General features: G+C 41.3%; 3 protein-coding genes across 4 annotated transcripts; all 3 read right to left on the minus strand.

Moving 5' to 3' along the window:
* Positions 1 to 379: 379 nt before the first annotated feature.
* LOC120496777 (arylacetamide deacetylase-like 4) lies at positions 380 to 4,543 on the minus strand. Its single transcript, XM_039697524.1, has 4 exons — positions 4,367 to 4,543; positions 2,996 to 3,206; positions 2,226 to 2,289; positions 380 to 1,357 (listed from the first exon to the last, which is right to left on the minus strand). Exons 1-4 carry the CDS (start codon positions 4,541 to 4,543, stop codon positions 583 to 585), a joined length of 1,227 nt encoding a protein of 408 aa, XP_039553458.1. The 3' UTR covers positions 380 to 582.
* A 1,276-nt stretch (positions 4,544 to 5,819) lies between these two features.
* On the minus strand, positions 5,820 to 10,184 carry LOC120496760 (arylacetamide deacetylase-like 3). 2 transcript variants are annotated; one of them, XM_039697491.1, is made up of 4 exons: positions 10,008 to 10,184; positions 7,796 to 8,012; positions 7,358 to 7,421; positions 5,820 to 6,594 (listed from the first exon to the last, which is right to left on the minus strand). In XM_039697491.1, exons 1-4 carry the CDS (start codon positions 10,182 to 10,184, stop codon positions 5,820 to 5,822), a joined length of 1,233 nt encoding a protein of 410 aa, XP_039553425.1. The 2 variants fall into 2 exon arrangements, with proteins under 2 accessions (XP_039553425.1, XP_039553427.1); XM_039697493.1 differs by lacking the exon at positions 10,008 to 10,184 and adding an exon at positions 9,683 to 9,748.
* A 2,242-nt stretch (positions 10,185 to 12,426) lies between these two features.
* LOC120496729 (arylacetamide deacetylase-like 4) lies at positions 12,427 to 17,410 on the minus strand. Its single transcript, XM_039697450.1, has 4 exons — positions 17,402 to 17,410; positions 16,804 to 17,020; positions 13,520 to 13,583; positions 12,427 to 13,201 (listed from the first exon to the last, which is right to left on the minus strand). The coding sequence occupies exons 1-4, from the start codon at positions 17,408 to 17,410 to the stop codon at positions 12,427 to 12,429; spliced, it is 1,065 nt and encodes a 354-aa protein (XP_039553384.1).
* Between the last annotated feature and the right edge of the window lie 4,410 nt (positions 17,411 to 21,820).

Raw genomic sequence — 21,820 nt, forward strand, 5'->3', positions numbered from 1 at the left:
CCGTGGGCATAGTGGAGACTTTCCAAAATTAAAAAGGACTTTGTTGAGCTACAATTATTTCAAAATCAGAGTAGCCCTTACTTGCCTCCAGCTAGGTGTGCCTCATCAATTCTGGCCTTGCACTGCTACTTTTGCAGCCATGCAATCTCCTCACTGAGATCTTGATCTCTGCCTATTTGTCCAGAGTTTTCCCTTCCTCACTATCTATCTAGCTTATACTTTTTAGCTAAATTAACTCATGCTTTGGAGCTTATCAAATGGACATCACAAATAAACTGGATGTAGTGAACAACATTTAATCCGAATCATTCCACATAGATTATTTGTATAGAAGTAAATAATTTAGTAATTAAAGACAAGGAATCGATCAGGTGCCAATTTGAAAAAAAATTGTACTGCCAAAAGATTGAACTGTCAGAAGTCTCACAAGGAAAAGATCTGTGTTAATTTGAAGTTCATGGATCTTAGAAATAGAATTTTACAGATCTAAAGGTGTCACAATCTTGCAGAGCAGCACTACCTGAAGTGTGAGAGCCTAAGCAGAGTCATTAGGGGGAGAAGCATAATGAGGGAGAGTTCTTTTTACAGGCCTTTTATAAATGCAACAACCCTGTCCAATCCCCTTTTCCCAGATGGAAATGACAAACCATAATAATCAAATAGGTTTACGATTCCATGGAATCCATCCTCAAGGTGGTGCCAGGTCACTCGAACCCCATTGTCCTCCAGCCTCTTCTTGTACAGCAAGCCATCGTCCCTCAGCACGTCGTACTCGCAGGTCAGGATGAAAGTTTCTGGCAGCTGCTGGATGATTGTGTCTTCAGCAAACAGTGGACACAGTGTGGGCTCACGGATTCTTTTCACTTTCTCAAAAACTTCAGGCTTGAATTCACTGGGCTTGTGTGGTTTGTAGCCTCTGACCGTAAATTCCTCATGGATGTTGTCTGGACTCACCCACTTCCTATACTTCAGCCTCATGTCTGGAGGAATATGAGAGCCCTCCAAAACCTCTTCCAGATTTGATGTGTCCCCTTGTACGTACTGCAAGGAATAGAAAACAGCACGTTCCCGGAAGAGCAGCGGGACTCCCCGGTTTTGTTGGTAGGATGGTAAATTGAAGTCCAGTGCCTGCAGGCCGGGGTAGATGAGGATCTGAGCGCGCAGTCTGGGGAGCTCTGAGCTGCCTGCCAGGGTCTGGCTGACAGCAGCTGCCAGGTTGCCCCCAGCACTGTCCCCGCAGACGGTGACGCGGGCAGGATCCACGCCGTAGTGCTGCAGGTGCTGCAGGAAGTGCAGGGTGGCGCTCAGGCAGTCTTCGTAGGCAGCGGGGTATTTGTGCTCGGGGGCTAAACGGTACCTGGGGCACAAACAGAAGGAAATGTCACAAGTGTCAATACAAAATTTCTACAGCATCCTGGTTCTCCCTGTGTTGGAATAATTTTTCCCTCATCAAAAAAAACAACTCATGAAGGTATTTTCATCTACTAAGCAGGTATTTGTCCAATGAGTAATCAGAGAGAAGTGAGTCATAGGATGGGGCTGCAAGAACACAGCATGGTTTGGATATTCTGAGAGCAGCCCTGATCACAAATCAAGCGATGTAACTTTATTTTTCTCTTCTAGTGTAGACTGCTTCTGGTTTGTGGATTAACTAATTTAATCAATCTGCACCTCACTGTTACTTAGTATATTTCATTTTTATAATTATTTTTATTTAAATAACTGGGACAGTGATATTTTTCAGTATTACTGGTATTAATAGTACTAATTAGTAGTAGTATTATTACTTACTAGCATTTGATTCTCACTGTTAGAAAGCTCCTTGAAGTTCACAAGATAATTACACCTATTTAAATGGATCAGTGAAGTGTCACCTTCCAAGTCGGTTTATTAGTCATTCTCAACACATTGGAACTCTCTTCTGGAAAGCATTCCTTGGTTTTGTGTGGTGCCAGCATAGCTCTATGCTGGGACACACATGGGCCTTACTGTGAGCTGTGTCTGCAATGTGTAGCTGATGGAGCAGGGAGAGAAATGAAAAACAAACAGCCCTCTTGAAATTCTGGAGGCTGGGATCCATAGAAAATGCTGAGCTGGAAGGGACCCATGAGGATGATGGTGTCCAGGTCCTGAAGAGGAGCATTCCCACCCGGTGCACATTCCTCCAGTGCTGAGAGGCAACAAGAGGCAAAAAGGCTTCTCTGGGGCAGCTGGCTGTAACTCACCCCACGGACACCACCAGCGAGCCGCTTTCCTTGGCAATGTACTGGCAGATCCTTTCATGGGAATCTGAAACACATGGAGGGATGTTTTACTGCCTACAAATGGTCCAGGTCCCCTCATCCCTCTCCCCCTGCCCTTCCCTCCCCTCCCTTCACAGCCCTGGATGGGAAAGCCCAGCTGGAGTTCAGCCTTCCAGCTGCTGGAAGTTATATAACTTTTCTAATTAATTTTTAATTATTATTTTAATTAATTATAACCAGTATATTAATTATAAGCAGTGTGCTAGTCTTAAATCACTTTTAGGCAGCATGTAGCTAACTTTTTTTACACAGACTATTATTGTTGACTTGACTGGGAAAATCACTGAAACTTTTAAAAGTTTTGCCAAACTAACCCTGATATGCTTCAAAGAACAAGGCCTGGGAGAGGGTGTGTATTGTTGGGGCAGAATTTATGGACTACAAGGAGATTTTGTAGAAAAGAAGCAGCTAACAAAAGACTGAGTACATTGGAAAGTCCCTACCAGAGGAAAAATACACTAAAAAGACCAAAGAGGATAGAATACCAATTTATGAAAGAGAATTAAGTAATTTAGAATGAACGGGCATCAATTTCTTTGCTTGCTAGAAGTATATAAACAGGTGGAAAAGTTTTGTATCAGCTCCCGTGCGGAGGCCGGAATTCTGTCGGCCACACACACACGGTCAATGCTAAAGCAGTGCGGGGCTAACAGGGACAGGGGACCGGCGGCAGAGCCGGGCCCGGGTCGTACCGAGGCTGCAGCAGATCCAGCCGCCGCCGTGGAACAGCAGCACGGCGGAGCACGGGGCCGGGGCCCGGGGCCGGTACAGCCGCACGGGCACCCGCCCGAACCGCCCGTCCTCCTGCCGCACCCCCGGAGCCGGGCCCGGCCTCCGCCCGGAGAACACCAGGCGCCTGAAGGCCAGGCTGCTGCACAGCTCCATCTTCTCAAAAATCCTGCCCTGTTGGGAGAGGGAGGACAGCGGGAGTGAACTGAGGGGAGACCGCGCATGGACAGCCCTGAGGGGGCCGCCGCTGAGGGGGAGCTGGAAGGGAGAACTGTGTGAAGGGCAGCTGGTGAGGGGCACCAGGAGAAGGCAGAACCGTGTGAGGGGCAGCTGGTGAGGAGCACCAGGAGAAGGGAGAACTGTGTGAGGGGCAGCTGGTGAGGGGCACCAGGAGAAGGAGAACCGTGTGAGGGGCAGCCGGTGAGGAGCACCAGGAGATGGGAGAACTGCGTGAGGGACAGTTGGTGAGGGACATCAGGAGAAGGGAGAACTGCTTGAGGGGCAGCTGGTGAGGGGCACGAGGAAAAGGAGAACTGTGTGAGGGGCAGCCGGTGAGGAGCACCAGGAGAAGGCAGAACCGGGTGAGGGGCAGCTGGAGATGGGAGAACTGCGTGAGGGACAGTTGGTGAGGGGCACCAGGAGAAGGCAGAACCGTGTGAGGGGCAGCTGGTGAGGGTCACCAGGAGAAGGGCAGCTGGCGAGTGGCAACTGGTGAGGGGCAAATGGTGAGGGGTACCTGGTGAGGGGGCACCAGGAGAAGGGCAGCTGGTGAGGGACACTCATTGAAGGGACGCCTGGTGAGGGGCAATTGGTGACGGGGCTCCTGAAGAGTGAAGGGTGGTTGGTGAAGGAGCTCCTGGAGAGGGAGGCCTTGCCAGTGCTCCCAAGTGTCTCTCATCCCTCTAAGGTTTCTGGAGTTTCTGTTCTTGTCTTCTTTAAAAGCATCCAGTCTCCCATTACTGGTACTTACATTACCCAGCCTCCCATGTTACTGGAAAGCCCCAAGAATGGCCTAAAAACATCATGTGTGCTTAGCTAAAGTGGAAATCAAAGCAATCTCAGTTTTTATAAATATTTAATTTTAAATTTAATTAGGGAAGCTCAGCTGATAAAGCTTGGGCTCTTATGGTTGACTTAATCCTTATGCAATAGGGAAAATCTGACTGAGGTCTAATAGAAATGATTTTCCAAAAACTGTCCTCTCAAGTCAGCCCCCAGAAGAGAAATGCCATTATTTAAGCCTTGATGGAGTTGGCAGGATTCTGGTATTTACACGTAGAACAAAATTAACATCTAACAACATTTCTCACAGAAGTTGCAGCAGAGTTACTCACCAGAGTAGATGTAACAATCAAAGCAGCAACAATAAGTCGAAGTTTTCCGGGACTGCTCACTCCAGGAGGGATGCTGCAATTGGCATACTCAGTTTGAATTGTTCTTATGATTGCTGATATGAATGAAGCAACAAAAATCACCAGCAGTATCACTGGCAGTAGATAAAAAAATGCCATTTCACGTATCCAGAGGTGATGTATCTTCACACAATGTGAATTGTCTTTTTCAGGTAACAGCAAGGCCTGGAGCAGTCCCAGTTGCAAGAGATCTCTCAGGTGTTGCTCAATTTAAAGTCCTTAGAAATGTTGTGTAATGTGCAAGCAGTTATCACATTGGAGAAGAGTCAATGTGTTTAATTTCCTGTTGATGTTGATGGTAATTGTGGGACTGATAAAGGGTCTGGTATTCTTGGATTGTGGATGATAACAGTGAGTGCTCAGAGACTGAAGCTGAGTCCTGAATGAAGTTCTAGTCTATGACAGAGAGCCAGCAGATTATCCCTTGCAACTGATCTGCAGCCAGGGCATTCACTTCCTGCATTGTGGGCATGTTTTACATGGTTTGGAGCACATACCTTTAACAGGGACATTTGGAAAAGAAAACGGGAAGAAGGGAGAGGTGGGGGCAAAAGGCAAGTAACAGACTCTGCAAAAGTAAATGCATCAGTCCTGTTTTATTGCTAGATTATTTGGGGCTTGAAGCAACCTTGGCTAGACCTGGTGTCCTTGCCCATGGCAGGGCTTTGGAATGAGATGAGCTTTATGTTCCTTCCTACCCAAACCATTCTGTGATTCTAGGATTCTATTCAAGCACTATAACAAGATTTTCAGTGTACACATATGTTTGATAAACACAAGAAAACACTTATAGCATTTTTCACATTGCAATTTAAACAAAGCTGTCAATAGAGTATTTCTGTTGGGAGGAGTTACATTTTTAAAAGTCAAGTTAACTAATGTGACTTCATATTTTTGAGTATAAAATGCTGGTTACCTAGCCAACAGACATCATCTTCAAATTGGGACTCTTAAACTCAGGTGCTACGTGTAGCAGAGAGTACAGGCTGTGCATTATAGCACTGTAGTGTCTGTGTCTTTCTCCTTTGCCAAAGCACACACTTCTAGGAAGAATGAAATTGTCAACTGCAATTGAATAAAACAGGTCAGACCAGATGTTGGCCTAAAATTTTACTGCATCTTTTTTAGGTACTGAGAGAGCAGCACTTGTACTGTACAAGTGTCTAGTCCAAATTGATTATTAAAATAGGCAGGCTGCACATGCACTACTTCAAACAGCACTAAAAGAAACTATTCTTGAAATGTCTTTTATGGTGATCACACTGACATAAATGCTTATTAACAAATTGTCCTATATGAACTTCTTATATGGAATTTAGAAGCATAAAAGGCTACAGAAATTTGGCAGTTCTTACAGAAACAAAGAAAAATGTTGCTATAAGCTTCTTAGAAAATTCACAATCTTGTCAAGTCCCCTTTTTCTAGCTGGAAATGACAACCAGTCACTACTGAATGAGTTTATGACTCCATGGAATCCATCCTCAAGGTGGTGCCAGGTCACTCGAACCCCATTGTCCTCCAGCCTCTTCTTGTACAGCAAGCCATCATCCCTCAGCACGTCGTACTCACAGGTCAGGATGAAAGTTTCTGGCAGCTGCTGGATGATTGTGTCTTCAGCCAGCAGTGGGCACAGCGTGGGCTCACAGAATCTCTTCACTGTCTCAAAAACTTCAGTTGTGCAGTCAAGTAGCACACGCGGTTTGTAGCCTCTGACCTTAAATTCCTCAGGGATGTTGTCTGGACTCACCCACTTTTTATACTTAAATTTAATATCTACAGGAATATGGGAACCTTCCAAGACCTCTTCCAGTTTTGTTGCATTTCCATTTAGATACTGCAACATGTAGAAAGCGGCACGTTCCCGGAAGAGCAGCGGGACTCCCCGGTTTTGTTGGTAGGATGGTAAATTGAAGTCCAGTGCCTGCAGGCCGGGGTAGATGAGGATCTGAGCGCGCAGTCTGGGGAGCTCTGAGCTGCCTGCCAGGGTCTGGCTGACAGCAGCTGCCAGGTTGCCCCCAGCACTGTCCCCGCAGACGGTGACGCGGGCAGGATCCACGCCGTAGTGCTGCAGGTGCTGCAGGAAGTGCAGGGTGGCGCTCAGGCAGTCTTCGTAGGCAGCGGGGTATTTGTGCTCGGGGGCTAAACGGTACCTGGGGCACGGAGACAGGTGGAAGAGAGGGAAATACGAGTTTCAAATGTATTGCTAAAGTCCTCTTTCCTGCAACCAGGAACACCCTGACTTCTGAAGAGTTTTAATTGTCTCCAGAGGATTACCATCAATAAGATTAAGTGGTGCAGATTATTCTGTTATGATATCATCTGTTATGATATCATCTGTTTATGATGTCTCTTAAGTCTTTAACAACACAGGAGTACTCAGCTGCCAACTAAGTGTAGGTTTCATTGACAATCATTTAGTTACTTTCTGCTTCAGTTTTTCATGGGTTGGACACAAATGACTTCTGGTTTGTATCTTTGTTACATAAAGTTACATTACATATCCTTGTAATCTGAACCATTATTCCAATATTTTGATAATGTATTAGCTTGTCATTCACACTGTGCTTCTCTAAGCATCAAGCAGGCTTTCCTTGAATAAATGTTAAGGACATCATATAGCTTACTATCTGTTTACAATCAGTTTTGAGTTTGGAATTTGAAAATATTCATTCAAAACTTCATTTTCCAGCTAGATATCCCGAAGTGTAATTTGTGATGCAATCAGACAGTGAAAACAGCCCGAGTGAGTCTTCAGTGTCTCCAAGCAACAGCAAATGAAGTTGTAAATCACATACTTGAGAAATCCCACAGAGACATTTCTCTGAGGAAGATTGTTGCTGTGACTGAGGGATAGGAGGTGATATTTACACTATAGGAAATAATCTCTCATAATCAGCGTGAACAAAGACTCACCCCACAGACACAACCACAGATTCACTTTCTCTGGCAATAAAGCGGCACAGCTCTTCGTGGGTCTCTGAAAGAGATTTGGTGGGGTTTGGGTTTAGGTTGGGTTGCATTTTCTCACCAGAGAAGAGATGTTATCTATTGGAGGAATTAAATAATTTCAAGAAGGAAATGCTCTCTTCTTTCCCCTGCTGCTTCCTACAAATCTCCTCAATTCTTTTGTACCTCCTCATCTTCCTATTTCAGTATTTTTTCCCCTTATATCGTCCTGTAAGAAAAATCACGTGATCCACAGCAGATGCCTTCTTCTGACAGCAAGAATTACAAGATTGAACCTGTGGTTATATTCAAAGTTTGCAACTGCTACAGATCAAGAAACAACCAGCTTTAGTATTTATGAAGTATGTATTTCTTTAATTGAAATATTTCTGGTAGTTATCTTACCAAGACTTCCAAATACCCATCCTCCTCCATGAAAAAACACAACTCCTCTCCTTTGGCTGGCAGATGGAGCCTTAGGCTGGTAAATCCTTACAGGCACTTTCTCAAACCACAGATCCTCGATGAAGAGCTTTGGGTCTGCCCCCAGAGTCTTTCTTCCTTGCATGTACCGCACAAAGCTCACCTGAGTGCAGATGCCAAAGTTTTCCAAAATCTTTCCCTGTTCAAAGGCAGAGAGAACAGAGAGCTCACTCAAGACCCTGTATTTTCCAAAGAAAGGAGCTGTGTGGACAGTAAACTCATGGTGCCTAAGTCATGTATTTTTAGGGCAGTAATAAACGAATGGAGTAGTTGTACAGATATAGGAGAAAACTGAACAAGTAACAGCAGCACCAGGAGGGGTTATGAGAGAGTTACATGAAGGAAGAACAAAACCCCAAACAATGCAACATTAACAGACTGGTGAGATAGAATCCTCTGCTTCCTCAGCAGGTCCCTTACCTAACATTGAAAGCAAGTTTGGTTTTCAGTGGTTATTCTATCCTTCCCCCCGAAATGATGCAGAAACATAGCAAAAGATTATTATTCTGGTGCTGAGTTTCATGGTACAGACATTTGCCCAAAGTAGAGTTGACTAAGTTAAGAATATGTTTGATAATTGCTTTTTGATCCATTTCCTAAGTCTCACTGATGTGTGCCCTGCACTGACAAGACGATCCTGACATATTTAGTAGGAATGAACTTCTGGTCATTCTCTGTGCCATAGGGATATTCATGCCAGGTACTAGAAAATGAATACAAATCAGAGCTAGTGCTCCAACATAACTTTGCATAAATAAAAGAAAAGGCACATCCTCAGATTCTCAATATATTTATGTACAAAAGGCCTTTTTTCCAGAGATTCCAGATATTTATAATATTGTCCATGCCTGATCTAGAGGAAAGACTTCTTGAAGAAACTAAGACATTCTGCAATGTATGGATTTTAATTTTTTACAGAAACTAGTCTTAGTGTCTTCAGTTGTATGATAAAATGATTTATTCTTTTATATTTGCTATTTCCCAAACAGCAATGGAACAATACTAAGGATATTTTAACTTTAACATTCAACTTGTTTGTTTTCTTTCACCCTGCGTTGCCTACATTGCAGCATGCAATGCTGGTTTATGGTGGGCAGTGGATTGATGATTAAAAGAGAACTTGCTTTTCCAGCTGCTTAAGTGAGGTAATCTCTTTCTAATTGCAACTTCTGTGCAGCCAAAGCATGAGAATATATATCTAGAATTCTTTACTATGGTTGACCATAATCTAGAATACTTCTGACAGAGAATTTTTTTCTCTTTGTTTCCCTTCTTAAATTTTAAGTAGTTTGTATCTCTTTGCAAATATTCCATTAAATTAATTTAATAAATATATGCACAACCTCTGTTACGTCCTGTCTAATGCCATGTCTCATCAGAGCATCTCTACACCTATCATTACATAGAAATAGCTGTGATTCAGTGAGCTTCTGTGTCAGCAGAGCTCACCAGATGTTGAGTGCTGCTCTTGAAGACTGATTACCTTCCCACGCTTTACAAGCTGCTTCACCTGGAGAAGCTGGGCTGCTCAGAGCTCCTCATTCCCATCAGACAATCCTGCTTAGTTGCTGCAGGAGTTATATAAATATGCTTTGGGCAGAAGAATTCCTTCAGATCTTCTTGGGCAACGTTACCTAATTTTGTCACTTGTGCGACAGAAACTTTTCCTTCCCAAAGTCAATTCTGAAATGTTCAGCTTCTCACTTCATATTCAAAATAAATACAAAATTCTCATCCCCATGCCCACAAAATCTTGAAAGCACAAGCCAGAGACATCTGAACCAATAATGGAAATACAAATGATCCTACCTGGATAAACATTATAAATCAAATCATTGCTAGGTCAGCTCGAGTCAGGGCAGAAGCACAGTCAGACTTTGACACACTTCTGTTAAGGCAGCATTTAGGTACTGCCTAAGATAGAGCTGGGCAGGGCTGGATTAGAGCAGTGCAGTGTCAGAAGTCTGGCAAAAGTTTCTTTAGCAACACTCAGCTCAATAAAACATGCAGCATGACAGCAATGCCCTGCTCTCCCCTCCAGAACATAATTCCATGCAGGCTTCTAGCACAGGAGTAAGTTTAAAATCTACAGGTTCTCTGTTCTTCCCCCCAAAATCACACCAGGTTCACTTACCACCACAGCTGTGCATATTAAAATTATATGAATGATTCGGAGCTTTGCAGGTTGATTCACTCCAGGAGGAATTTCTGAGTTGGAAATATCAAAATTAATTGCTCCTATGACCAACAATATAAATGAAGCAAGAAAACCAGCTAAGAATAACACCAGCACTGTGAGTACAACTGCCATTTTGCTGAACTGCAGTGATCTGACATGTCTTTGATTTGACTTTCGAATATATATTTGTCTGGTTACTTCCTGATTCTTTGTTAATCTGCCTGTTCTTTGTTTGCTCCAGTAAAAACCTTTCTTCTCCCTTTCACAAATACATTAGCAGGTGTCTTTCCCTCTCCCACTTTCTTTCCCCCCATTCATGTTATCTCATATAAGATAAGTTGGTCAAAGTCCTTGATTTGTTAGTAGATCTATGCCAGCAGCATTTTGGAATTCTTGCAAGAAACCAGTGCTTAGCTGGGAGGAGAGTGTTATGAATGGACAGCATTAGTGTTAAATTAGTTGGAGGTGGAAAATGGACGCAGGGCATTTGTGTGCTGAGTTTGTGACACTATGAACCACCCATCTGAAGAGTTTCCTTGGGAGTGGGAACCTGCAGGTGATGATTGTCACTGAGAAGGGCCAAAGGGATTGTCACCAGTGCTCGTTGGAAAGGTGCACTTAGAAAATTCTGTCATTACCCAAATCTCAGTTCTTTTTAGTATTTGTGCTCTCTTCTAACAGATGAACATGCTTTTAAAAAGCCACAGGAGGCTGACTTTAGATTCATGGTTAGGTGACCCTGTTGCAGGAACTTTCAGTAGCTCTACGTGCAACAAATACAGCTTAGAATGACTTAAGATAACCAGTGATTAAAGAGTTCTGAATCAAACTCCTTTATCTTGTTCTTGCTGAGGAGCAGGATTGTGCTAATGTAGAGAAGTTGTACTTTAAATGATGCAAATTAATTAATTGTGAATCTAAGTCTGCAACTAGGATGTCAGAACATATAAATTGCAAGTTCACGGGGAAAGAAAAGGGGTAAAAAATCTTTATTAGGTAGCAATGGAGGGGGGTTGGGTATTTTTTTGTTTGGTGTTTGATGTTGTTGTTGTTGTAAAGTCAAATTATAAGTGATAGGGGGAAAGTAGCATGTCATTTTAGTTACAAAATTTCTCTAGTGGGAAGTTGAGTGTTTTTAATAGCGCACATGGTCATCATAAAATATTCTGAAGTAGAAGGAAATCTTGTTTCAAAAATCAGCAAAAGCCCAGATTTGAAAGAAAACAGTCTATCCAGCAATGTTTGTGGACTTTCAGTTTGTATTATGTTTTCACAGTTGTATCACAGTGTGGTTATATCCAGTCGTTTGGTAGGTTAATTACTGACCACAGCACAGATGTGGCCAGATAAAAGCAGTAGGACTGTGCTCTGTGCCTGCCTGTGTTGTGTTGTTCCTTTCACCACAGGAGGGGGGTTTCTGTTGGGTTCATCAGTCAGTGTGTGTTTAGGAAATGTGACTCTCACTCTTATAACAGAAATATTTGCAGTGCTAGTTTTTTATTTTGTTGTTGTCGAAAGCATCACAGAATCACCATAGCATTACAGTGATAATATGGATAAAATTGTGCTTCTCTGCCTTCTTTACATGATTTTCATAATTTTTTCAACACACCAGAACAGGTAGCCTTGAACATAAGATAATCTTGAAAGAAAAAAAGGGTTATGGAAAAGTCTCACCTCTGCACTTCTCTGACAACCACACACTCATTGAAGTTCAGGGATTCCAGTTTGAGAATGAAGTTCCAAAATGAAACATCATTTCTCAGATCCCAAACAAAATCAAACTCGTGCTAGTGCCAGTTTAGGATTTCTGCTAAACAGAAATAGCAGAAGGAGCCTTCCTTTTGACTTCCCTATTTCTGGAGCAGTGTAGTTTTTGTAAAGATTAAACCTGGAAATTAAATTCATGGCTGCAATTTCAGTGTCTGCTGTAAGACTTCATAGTTGCTGAGTTCTCCATCTGATACCATCAGCACCTCCTGTCTGTCACAAGGGCCAAAGCAGACTTCAGTTGTTGTCTTCAGCATTTCTGGGCTGTTGAAGAATCTTCATGGAGATTCTTGTCTCTTGCCTTCAGTGTGTGCCAGCCATGCAAAGATACTTGAATTGCTATAGTTTTAGTGAAACAGGATGTGCTAGGTGCCTTGCCTTTTTCATGTCAGTCTTATTGGTGTGTTTTTACAAGAATACTTTCTAGAATGGTGGCAATTCAAATAATCTTAATATTTGTTTGAGAGTCACTACAGAAGCAGAAATCAGAAACTACAAAATGCAGTCAAAATCCAAACCATAAATCAAGATGTTTATATTCCTTGCCAAGTATAAATTCATCAAAGATACTGCATGACTTGCATCTTTCTTCCGAAAAATACTTTTATAAACTGTTTATATAATTCACAGTACTGTCCATTATCTTATTTGCAGATAAAAAGGAAAAAATCCCGTAGCCAAAAAAGGCTAAAATTCCATGGAAGCCATTCTCACAATGATACCAGGTCACTCGAACACCATTTTCCTCTAGCCTCTTCTTGTATAACAGACCATCATCCCTCAACACATCAAACTCACAGGTGGCAATGTAAGACTCAGGGAGCTGGCAAATAATGGAATCTTCAGCTAAAAGTGGGGAAAATGTTATTGCTAAAATTTCTTTGACAGATTCATGGACTTCAGGTTTATATGGTGCGGGTTTTGGTGGTACGTAGCCTCTAACCTTAAATTCATCAGGAATAAGGTCAGCACTTACCCATTTTTTATACTGGTGTCTCATACTATCAGGAACATGGCAGTTTTGTAGAACATCTTTCCAAAATGTGGGTTTTCTGTTAAGGTAACGAGAACAGAAGTAGACAATCATCTTCTGGGACAACATGGGGACGAAAGCGTTCTGCTGGTAGGAGGGCAAGTGGAAATCCAGCCCCTGGAGTCCTGGGTAAAGGAGGACCTGAGCACGTACTTTTGGCAGATCTCTATCATTCAGCAGTATTTGGCAAATAACTGTAGCAAAATTAGCTCCACAGCTGTCACCACTAATGATGATGAGACCAGGATCCACGTGATACTCTTCTAAATTCCTCATGAAGTATAAGGTGGCACTGAGACAGTCAAAATATTGTCCTGGGTAGGGATGTTCAGGAGCCAGACGGTACCTGAAATGTCAAAGACTGGTTATTGTCAGTGGAGTCATAAACATTCAATTTGTGTTGTTTGCAGTTGCTGTGGTAGCTATGCAGACTTTTTTCCCTAATTTTAAAGATTATATTTGGGTTTAACCAATGTAGTTTGGAAGGCCAAACTAATGATGCTACAGCTATTTTAGAATATGTTGTCTATAAGCATATTTCTAAAGTAAATGAAAGGTTTAAGTGAAACATCTAAAAGAGTAGATATTTTCAGCATATTTTTCAGAAGATTTTCAACTGGGAACTGTGTTCCCATAAATACTTCTATGGCAAAATAGCACTTACCCAACAGACACAACCACTGAGTTGCATTTTTTGGCCAAATAGCGGCATACTCTTTCAAAGGATCCTAGAGAAAAAGTTTAACAAAAATGATGATTTAAAAATCAAATATCCTTTTGAAATGAAAATACAGATTTCTGAACATGTGCCACGTGGAAGGCACTGCAAGATGAGACTGATAAGGAACTCTTATGTGCTATGGAATGTGGTCTTTACACATGAACACATTTTCTGTTGGCCAGTGGCTCTCAGGGCATCACACAAGCATGTAAGGATGGTGATACTGGGGAAACACAGAAATCTGTCTGGGGTGTCTTACATCTCACCTGGTGGTCAGCAAAAGGTGTCTAAGGAGAATGTAAGCTGAGGACAAACAGGAATAAGGAGCATACAAGAATTTGAGGCTCAGGGCACTCATGAGGCAGAAGTTGTCTTTATACCTAGTGCCCTTAATTAGCATTTCTTGTGTGAATTACCCAAACCACTTGTTTTTAACCCTAACCATAACAGCTTTGTGCAAGGGAGAGTTTTCTCACTTGCTTACAAAGGTGTGAAGAGCAATTTTTAGTTGCTCCTTTCGTACCTGATTCCACATGGTGGAATTCTTGTTCTGTGAGAAATGGTGGATAAATCCTTCCCTATTTAACTTCTCTTGCTTCTCATGGTTTTGTACTCAGTGTATCTGTCTTTATGCACCTTTTACAGCCTGAAGAGTAATGGTTCATTCACATATTCTCTGCACAGAAGCACTTTTCTCACCTAGGCAGCCTCTCCAAGTCTTTCCAGTACTGCTGTATCATTTTTGAGGAGTGGGAAACAGAACAATAAGCACTATACTGTATTCAGATACACCATGGATTTATTACAGTGACATAAAAATGTTTCCTCTTTTGTCTTTCCTTTCCTACTAATAACTGCTAGCTTTTTTTTTCTCTCTCTTTTTTTTTTTTTTTTTTTTTGCTTTACTTGTTAGTTATGACAACTATTTTACTCTTTTGTCTTTCCTTTCCTACTAATAATTGCTAGCTTTTTGTTTGTTTGTTTTGGGTGTTTTTTGGTTTTTTTTTTTGGTTTTTTTTTCGGTTTTTTTTTCTTTTTTGACTGCTACTGTGCACTATGTCAACAATTTCAGGTAACTTCCTACTGTAGTCCCAAGACCTCCAGCCATCCATTTATGACCCTCAGAGGATTTAATACCACATCACCTTGCACCATCTTTTCTGTTTGAATAAATTGATTAGCACTGATCCCAGTACAGATCTCCTTAGGGGAATCTCACAGGAACTTCCCATAACCCATCATTTTTCTGTCTTTCAGTCAGTTGTAATCCAAATTAAAGACCTTCCCTTTTGTGTCATGGATGTGTAGTTTTTTTTTTTTGACTTCTACTGTGCACTATGTCAACAATTTCAGGTAACTTCCTACCGTAGCCCCAAGACCTCCTTCCTGCTCTTGCTAGGAGTCCATTGCTTCATTTATAAGGTCAGAATGCTCTGTTCATCAGTTTGACTTCTCTGCATGCCATTTCTCCTGTCATTTTATTGTCTGATGCTCTGCTGTCATAAAGACATTCTGCAGTTTTTCAGCCATCCATTTATGACCCTCAGAGGATTTAATACCACATCACCTTGCACCATCTTTTCTGTTTGAATAAATTGATTAGCACCGATCCCAGTACAGATCTCCTTAGGGGAATCTCACAGGAACTTCCCATAACCCATCATTTTTCTGTCTTTCAGTCAGTTGTAATCCAAATTAAAGACCTTCCCTTTTGTGTCATGGATGTGTAGCCTTCTTTAGGAGACTCTTCTAGATATCAAAGTGGGTTTTAGCAACTCAGTCTCCTTTATTCATGTATTCGCGGACTTTAAAAACTTAGAAACTGATAAAGAGTAGGTTTGGATTAGATATTAGGAATAAATTCTTCCCTGTGAGGGTTGTGAGGCCCTGGCACAGGATGCCCAGAGCCCCTGTGGCTGCTCCATTCCTGGAAATGTTCAAGGCCAGGTAGAACAGGGCTTGGAGCAGCCTGGAATAGCAGCAGGTGTCCCTGCCCATAGTGGGGACTTGAAATGAGAATGAGACTTAAGGTTCCTTCCACCCAAACTATTCAACAATTCTAGGATTTGAGAAGTATGACATCCTTTTGAGGAATAATCCATAGGTATCTGTTCACTGATTCTTTTCAGTGTAGCATCTGCTAATTTGCTGGTTGCAGACTTCGGGATTCCTAGGCTGGGGATTCCCAAAGGCCTTCTGAAAACTTGTCATCATGTTGTTTTCCTGTTATCAAACACCAAAAGGAATTGAAGCCAAAGGTCAGTCCCACTCTCTGTACAGGTATGGCTGTTACATCAAGCCATGCCACGTGAACACGGACTCACTGTGCAACTTGTCGTGTGGCTTTTCCTTCCAGTGAGAGGAATTCACCTGTCACTGAGATCACAGAGTGCCTGCCATCCCTGGAGTCCTCACTGCCACCCAGACTGGCTCTAGACATGAGCCTGGCTCTCCCCCCAGACTCTGAGCAGCAGGGTGGGTTATCTGTGCCCCAGTGCAGAGAGGAACCCATGGCACAGGAGTTATGTCGTGATTCCTGCACAGGGCTGAAGGATGCCAGGAAATTTGTCTGCCCAGTATAGTGCAGACCCACCCTTTGAAACAGTAAATGATTCAAACCCCTCAAATTGCACTGCCTGACCCCTGGAACAAAGTTCAGATTTCCATGTTAGGGGCCTTGGCTTGCAGAGAAGACACTCAGAGCCTTAGCTGCTTGGAAGGAGATCTGGAGCACTCAGGGAGTGAACTCCCAGCTGCTGAGACAAGAGCTGTCTCCCTTTCTGGAAAAGAAAACAAGTATCCTCTGCCATGCCACCACAAGAATCAAACTTCCCCAAATTGCTCCTTCATTATTTATATTTTCCTTCATTTGGATTCCTTTTTTGCATGAATAGGAATTTATTTATAGATTTTTAAAAATGTATTTAAATCCTTCCTTGGACCCATATTATATATTTTGTGTAAGATCGGGTAGTTTGAGTAGAGCAGGATCCCTCACTGAGAGCACGGTGAGGGATTTCTGGCTCACAGCTCTCTTGCCCAAAGGAAGCAGAGATGGGACTCCCTTTAACATGAGACTCTTCATTCCACAAATACTTTCCAGTTTGCTCTGAGCAAAGACTGGTGACACTGGGAAGGACAGGGCAGATACTGACTGACACATGCCTGAAGGCAAAAATGTAAAGGTTTGGATTTGACTTAAAAAATAAAACTTGCCCATTTCTTACTAATGCTCCCAAATGTGCCAGCGCCTCCATGAAAATACAGAATTCCTCTTCTTTTGCCAGTGGGTGGGCTTTTGGGCTGATAAATCCTCAAGGGAACCTCATCTACTGTGAGATCTTTGATAAGCAGTTTGGAATCTCTCCATGGAGGAATCCCATTGAGCATTACTCGCAGTATGGTTAAATCATTGCAGATCCTCAGCTTCTCCAAAATCTTTCCCTGTTGAAAAGAAAGAATTTGGAAGAAGAGGAATCATGTTGGCTTGTTTCTGAACAGAGAGCATTATTCTATGTACATGCAGTTCAATATGTACAGCATACATCTAGGTACTTGTTTTAAATTTTCATATGAAACAGTTTCCCAGCATAAAGTGGCTGCAGTTTGACTGAAAAATCTAAAGAAGCTTTTAAGATTAGTTATATTAATTTTATGAGTTAATTTACCATGTTTTGGATTTATATATCAATGCTTACAGGCTTCAGGAGCATTAATTGCTTTTTTCTTTTTTTTTTTTCCCCCTTAAGTAAACCATTTTCCTCCTGCTGCCAAATATCCTACCTAAGCAAAAGTGAAATCCCGAGGTCAAGAAATTTAACTTACCGCGACCATGGCTGTGATCAGCAAGGAGTGGAAAAAACGAAGCTTTAGAGGTTGCTCAATTCCAGGTGGAAGTTCTGAGTTGAAAAAATTATATACTACAACTCCCAAATAGAGTGCTGGTATTAAAACAGGAGAAATAAAAAATATTCCTAGAATTGCTAAAGTTGTATAAACAGATGCCATTTCACTTCAAAACAGGAGTGAATGCTGTAAAACTGGGTTAAGACCTGTTTTCAAGTGCATCTAAGGTGTCTTCAGAGGAGACTGAGTGCTCAGTTCATATGCAGAAATTAAATGTTTATTAATGTTGCAATGCAATGTAATGCAATTTTCTCCACCCTTCTTTGGCTAATGATATTATTCACAACACTTGTATGCTTTCTTTGTACCCTTTACAAAAGGTGGGATTCAAACTGTATGGATGTGATCAATACTGTGAGCTTTTCACTAATAAGGAGAAATTATTATTCAGAGGAGCCTCAATTTGAAGATGGTCTTTTTGGTTTGTAGTGGATTCATTTTGGATGGACATTCCATTGCAGTGTTAACTTTTAGTGATGTGGGGCTACTTGCATTTGTCATCAAAGCATATATACACGTCTCTGAGAAGAAAAATACTCAGATCCACATTTTTTATAAACTCTGTTTCATAGAGGAATGCACTGACACATTCATGCTTTAATTTTTGTTTAAATAAGAGTACATTTGCTCTGTGTTTAAAATCAGTGCAAGCCTGAATGTACACGAAGGTCTCCCCAGACACTTGAGGGTATGTTTGTAGATTGAAGCCACTGTTGCTGCTGGTAAAAGCTTTTTAGCAATTAACCCTCAGAGTTTCATATTCACTGTAATTCTTGTATGCAGTTCAGTGTAGAGGCATTATGAATACGTATGTATTGGTGAGGGATTGGTAACTGTTGGTGGCAATTCTTTGGTAAAGTAATTTTTCTGGTTTGCGTTCTTACTAGAATTACATTTTCTACACAATTTAAATTTACAACTCCCAAACATTTTTTGCCTTGGCTTTTAAAGTGGAATTCCAGTCTGAAAACTAAATTAGTCTTCAGTTTCATTATCCCAGTATTTAAATCAAGCAACACTGACAGCTGATTTGCACAACATTGGCTTGTGAAGGTCAGGATGTGTGGGATGAAGCAACGTCATAAATTTGTGCCAAGGTTTGTGAAATAGAGAGATCATTAGAGCTTTTCTGTGCTGAGATTAGCTGATTGGGAGCCTTTCCCTTCCACAGAGCACAAATTTAGGATGTAAGTAGTTAAAATGTTAGACTGTAGAGTATTGAAGCCAAACCCAGATACTCATGGCAAGTGCTCAGCTTGTCCTAAGCTCATCAGATGTTCTCCACAGGGCTCTGCAGCACAGCTGGGGCAGCCCAGTGGTGTCTGTGGTTATTAGTTCTGGAAATGTTTCCCTGTATTATTTCCCTGATATTATAGCACAGCCTCTGCGGATTTGGCTTTGTTTTGCCATATATTCCTGTATGAACAGCACAGTTTAACTAAGTGCTTCTTTCTGATGTCTGTGCCATCAGACAAAATATCCTGAAATAGATTCCCACATAGATATCAGCTCTGAATCTTGTATTTCAGCATTCTTGATGATTTCTTCTATTTGAATCCTCAGAGGAGGTAATTTCTGTGCTTTCTAAAGAACCTTTAACCAAGAAAAAAAAGATTCTTGAAGGTATTTAGGACTTCAATGGCAGTAAATGAAACTTCTAAAGGTGACTAAAGGCCATTAAACACCTGCTACTTGTATGATCAGATTATGAAAGCCGTATACCAAAGAGCACATGTCTGTCTGCTGTTAAATCTATGAGCTCTTGCTGACACTGTTTTGACACAAGATTTCTTCTCCTATTCAGTGAGTCAGTAATTAATCAGCTTTAATCAAAACCAAAACACCTGACACATGCCACCTCTGTTTTGAAAGCTTGATGGACCTGGTAGAGTAGGAGGAAAATTGCTTTACTGTATTTTTATTTAAAAATAAATTTACAAAGGGACAGTTTGGAGTTGTTTGTTTGTTTGTTTTTTGTTGTTATGCCCTGGCAGTTCTACAGAATCTGTTGTACAGTCATGACAATCTGAACAAAAATCTTTCAGTTCTGCATTACAGCCTTTCTGTTGTTAAAGAAATGTTGGTGAATCAATATTTCAAAATAATATCCTAATGTTTTAATCTCTTAATGTGTTATACTGTTAGAGTATACTCAGCATGTGAACGTAGAGCATGTTCTGGCTCTGTGCTGTTTGCACTTCCATCCTCCTTGTCCTGTTAACACAATGTCCATGTTTTTCCAGAATCAAGCAAATCCCATGGTCTGAGAACTGCTTGGTCCTTCTGGGGATGTTTATATTGACAATTGTGTGATGATGCTTGGTGCCTTATATTCCACATATTTCAGCTATTTCCAGTCTGGCCAGCCATTCCTGTACCCACAGGATGGATAGGAATATCTATGGTCAGTTCAGATTCTCAAGTTGTTCCAAAACAGTCACTGAGGTTTTCAGTGGGTTATTTTCCCCAGTTGTTTTTGAGGTGGTAAATGTCAAAAGAATGTTTTTATTTCATTTGAATCCACTGCATGAAATGTGTACCTTGTATCTTTGCAAACAAAAAGGCTTCTTCTCTATCTGGCAGTGGAGATGGAGTTCTTTCAATGGTGGGTGTTTAGTGTGTTTTGCAACAGCCAAACAAATTTTTGTTTTTCAGCAAACTCATCCCCAAACCCCAACTTCCACAAAGTCTTTACCTATTGATGGGAACAGCCGTGCACTAACTAAAGGTTGATGAGATTCCACTAAACCAGAGAAAATGAACACAGAGTAGAGTTTGACATTGTAATGAGAATTATGGGCCTCAAGTGGTTCTTTATTGCTATAAAACAGCTACTCAGAGCTCACAAATTGATTCTTTGTTCATTGAACTTGGTGTTGCTGGAGTTTAATTGGTTAATGTAGCACTTGATGAGTACAGAATTGACAATAGTTGGGTAAAATCTTCCCATTTTCTCATCAACAAGCCTCCATTTATGCATTCTAAAATTCATTCTCTTCTTGATTTTTCAGCATATTTCTAATAGTTATAGTAATGATGGGAAGGGGCAATACAATAATGACACCTACCCAAAGAAATGTGCTCGTTGCAGGTTTTCCCAAGACTCAGCTTTGTGGATTTTCTAAAGCTTCTGTAGCTGTGGTATCACACATAGCTTTGTAGGCTGAGAATGTATAAAACTCATCAACTTCCCCTTAATTGTTAGTGGAAGAGGCAGGAGCTGACCAACCCAACATTGTGCAAGGCAGGAGCTCTCAGGGGAGTTGGTGCCAATGAATTCTGTGACAGTCGTGAGTTATTGGTTTTCTTGTGAAGTCTTTCTCTAAAACATTACAACACATTTCACTTGTGATTGCAGGCTGTTTCCACCACTGTTAACCTGGACTCAGTTGACTATTGCAGAGCTTCTCTGTGCAACACAGGAAATCCCATGATGAGTAACTAAAGCATTGTAAAGTAGTCAGCTCTGATGACTGAGATATCGATTCCAGCAGGTACAGCCAGGGAGCAGAAAACAAGAAAAAATAACATATTACAAAGAAAACTTAAACCCAGAAATAATAGCTTCTGATAGAGTTATTTTTTTAGTGTTCATTTCACAGTGAAACACTGGTAAATAGAATTTGCCTTGCTTTTTAAAATTATTCTTATTTTCTCTAGGTAATTTAGCAGAAAAATTAGAATCTGTACAGTACTTCAACTGACTTTGATTTTACCACTTAGAGCATGGGAGGAACTTGCCATACTTCAGTTCACATTTCTTCATTTCACATTATGTGAACAACTGACTGAAAGCATCTCAAAGGTTTTCATACCTGTAAGCCTGAGTCTTCTGATCCATGAGATGGATTTAATATGCCCTTCACAGTGACAATAAGAAGCTTTAATAAATTACAGCTTAGTACATGTGTACCATACTGGTCTTTAAAGGTGCTGTGTATTTGCTTCATCCACCTCTGCATTTAGGCTGCCTCCTACCTACCTTTCAGTGTCCTCCCTTCTCTTTATCTCCATCTCCCCACCCAAATAAGTAGCTAGTTCCTGTATGCTTTGCTTTTGCAACAGAAAGACACCTTGCATTTAGTCTGGCATAAATCTTTCTTTTAGCCTTTTCTTTCTTCCTTCTCTTCTTTGAAGTCTGTCCCGTCCAAATGACTCCTAGGTTAAACAGCTGCTAACAAATTCTGGAGTAAAAAGCTGTACTGTATTAAAAAAAAAAAAAAGACTAATGTTGTGTATCAGCATTCAGGAAATTCAGATCTTGTGTTATGCAGTTCAGAGCAGGTACATTTTTGAAATGCTTATTCAACTGAAGGGTTTTGTAGAGCAGCACTGGGA

The sequence above is a fragment of the Passer montanus genome, unplaced genomic scaffold, assembly GCF_014805655.1.
Source record: "Passer montanus isolate IOZ18808 unplaced genomic scaffold, ASM1480565v1 scaffold118, whole genome shotgun sequence".
NCBI classification, from domain to species: domain Eukaryota; kingdom Metazoa; phylum Chordata; class Aves; order Passeriformes; family Passeridae; genus Passer; species Passer montanus.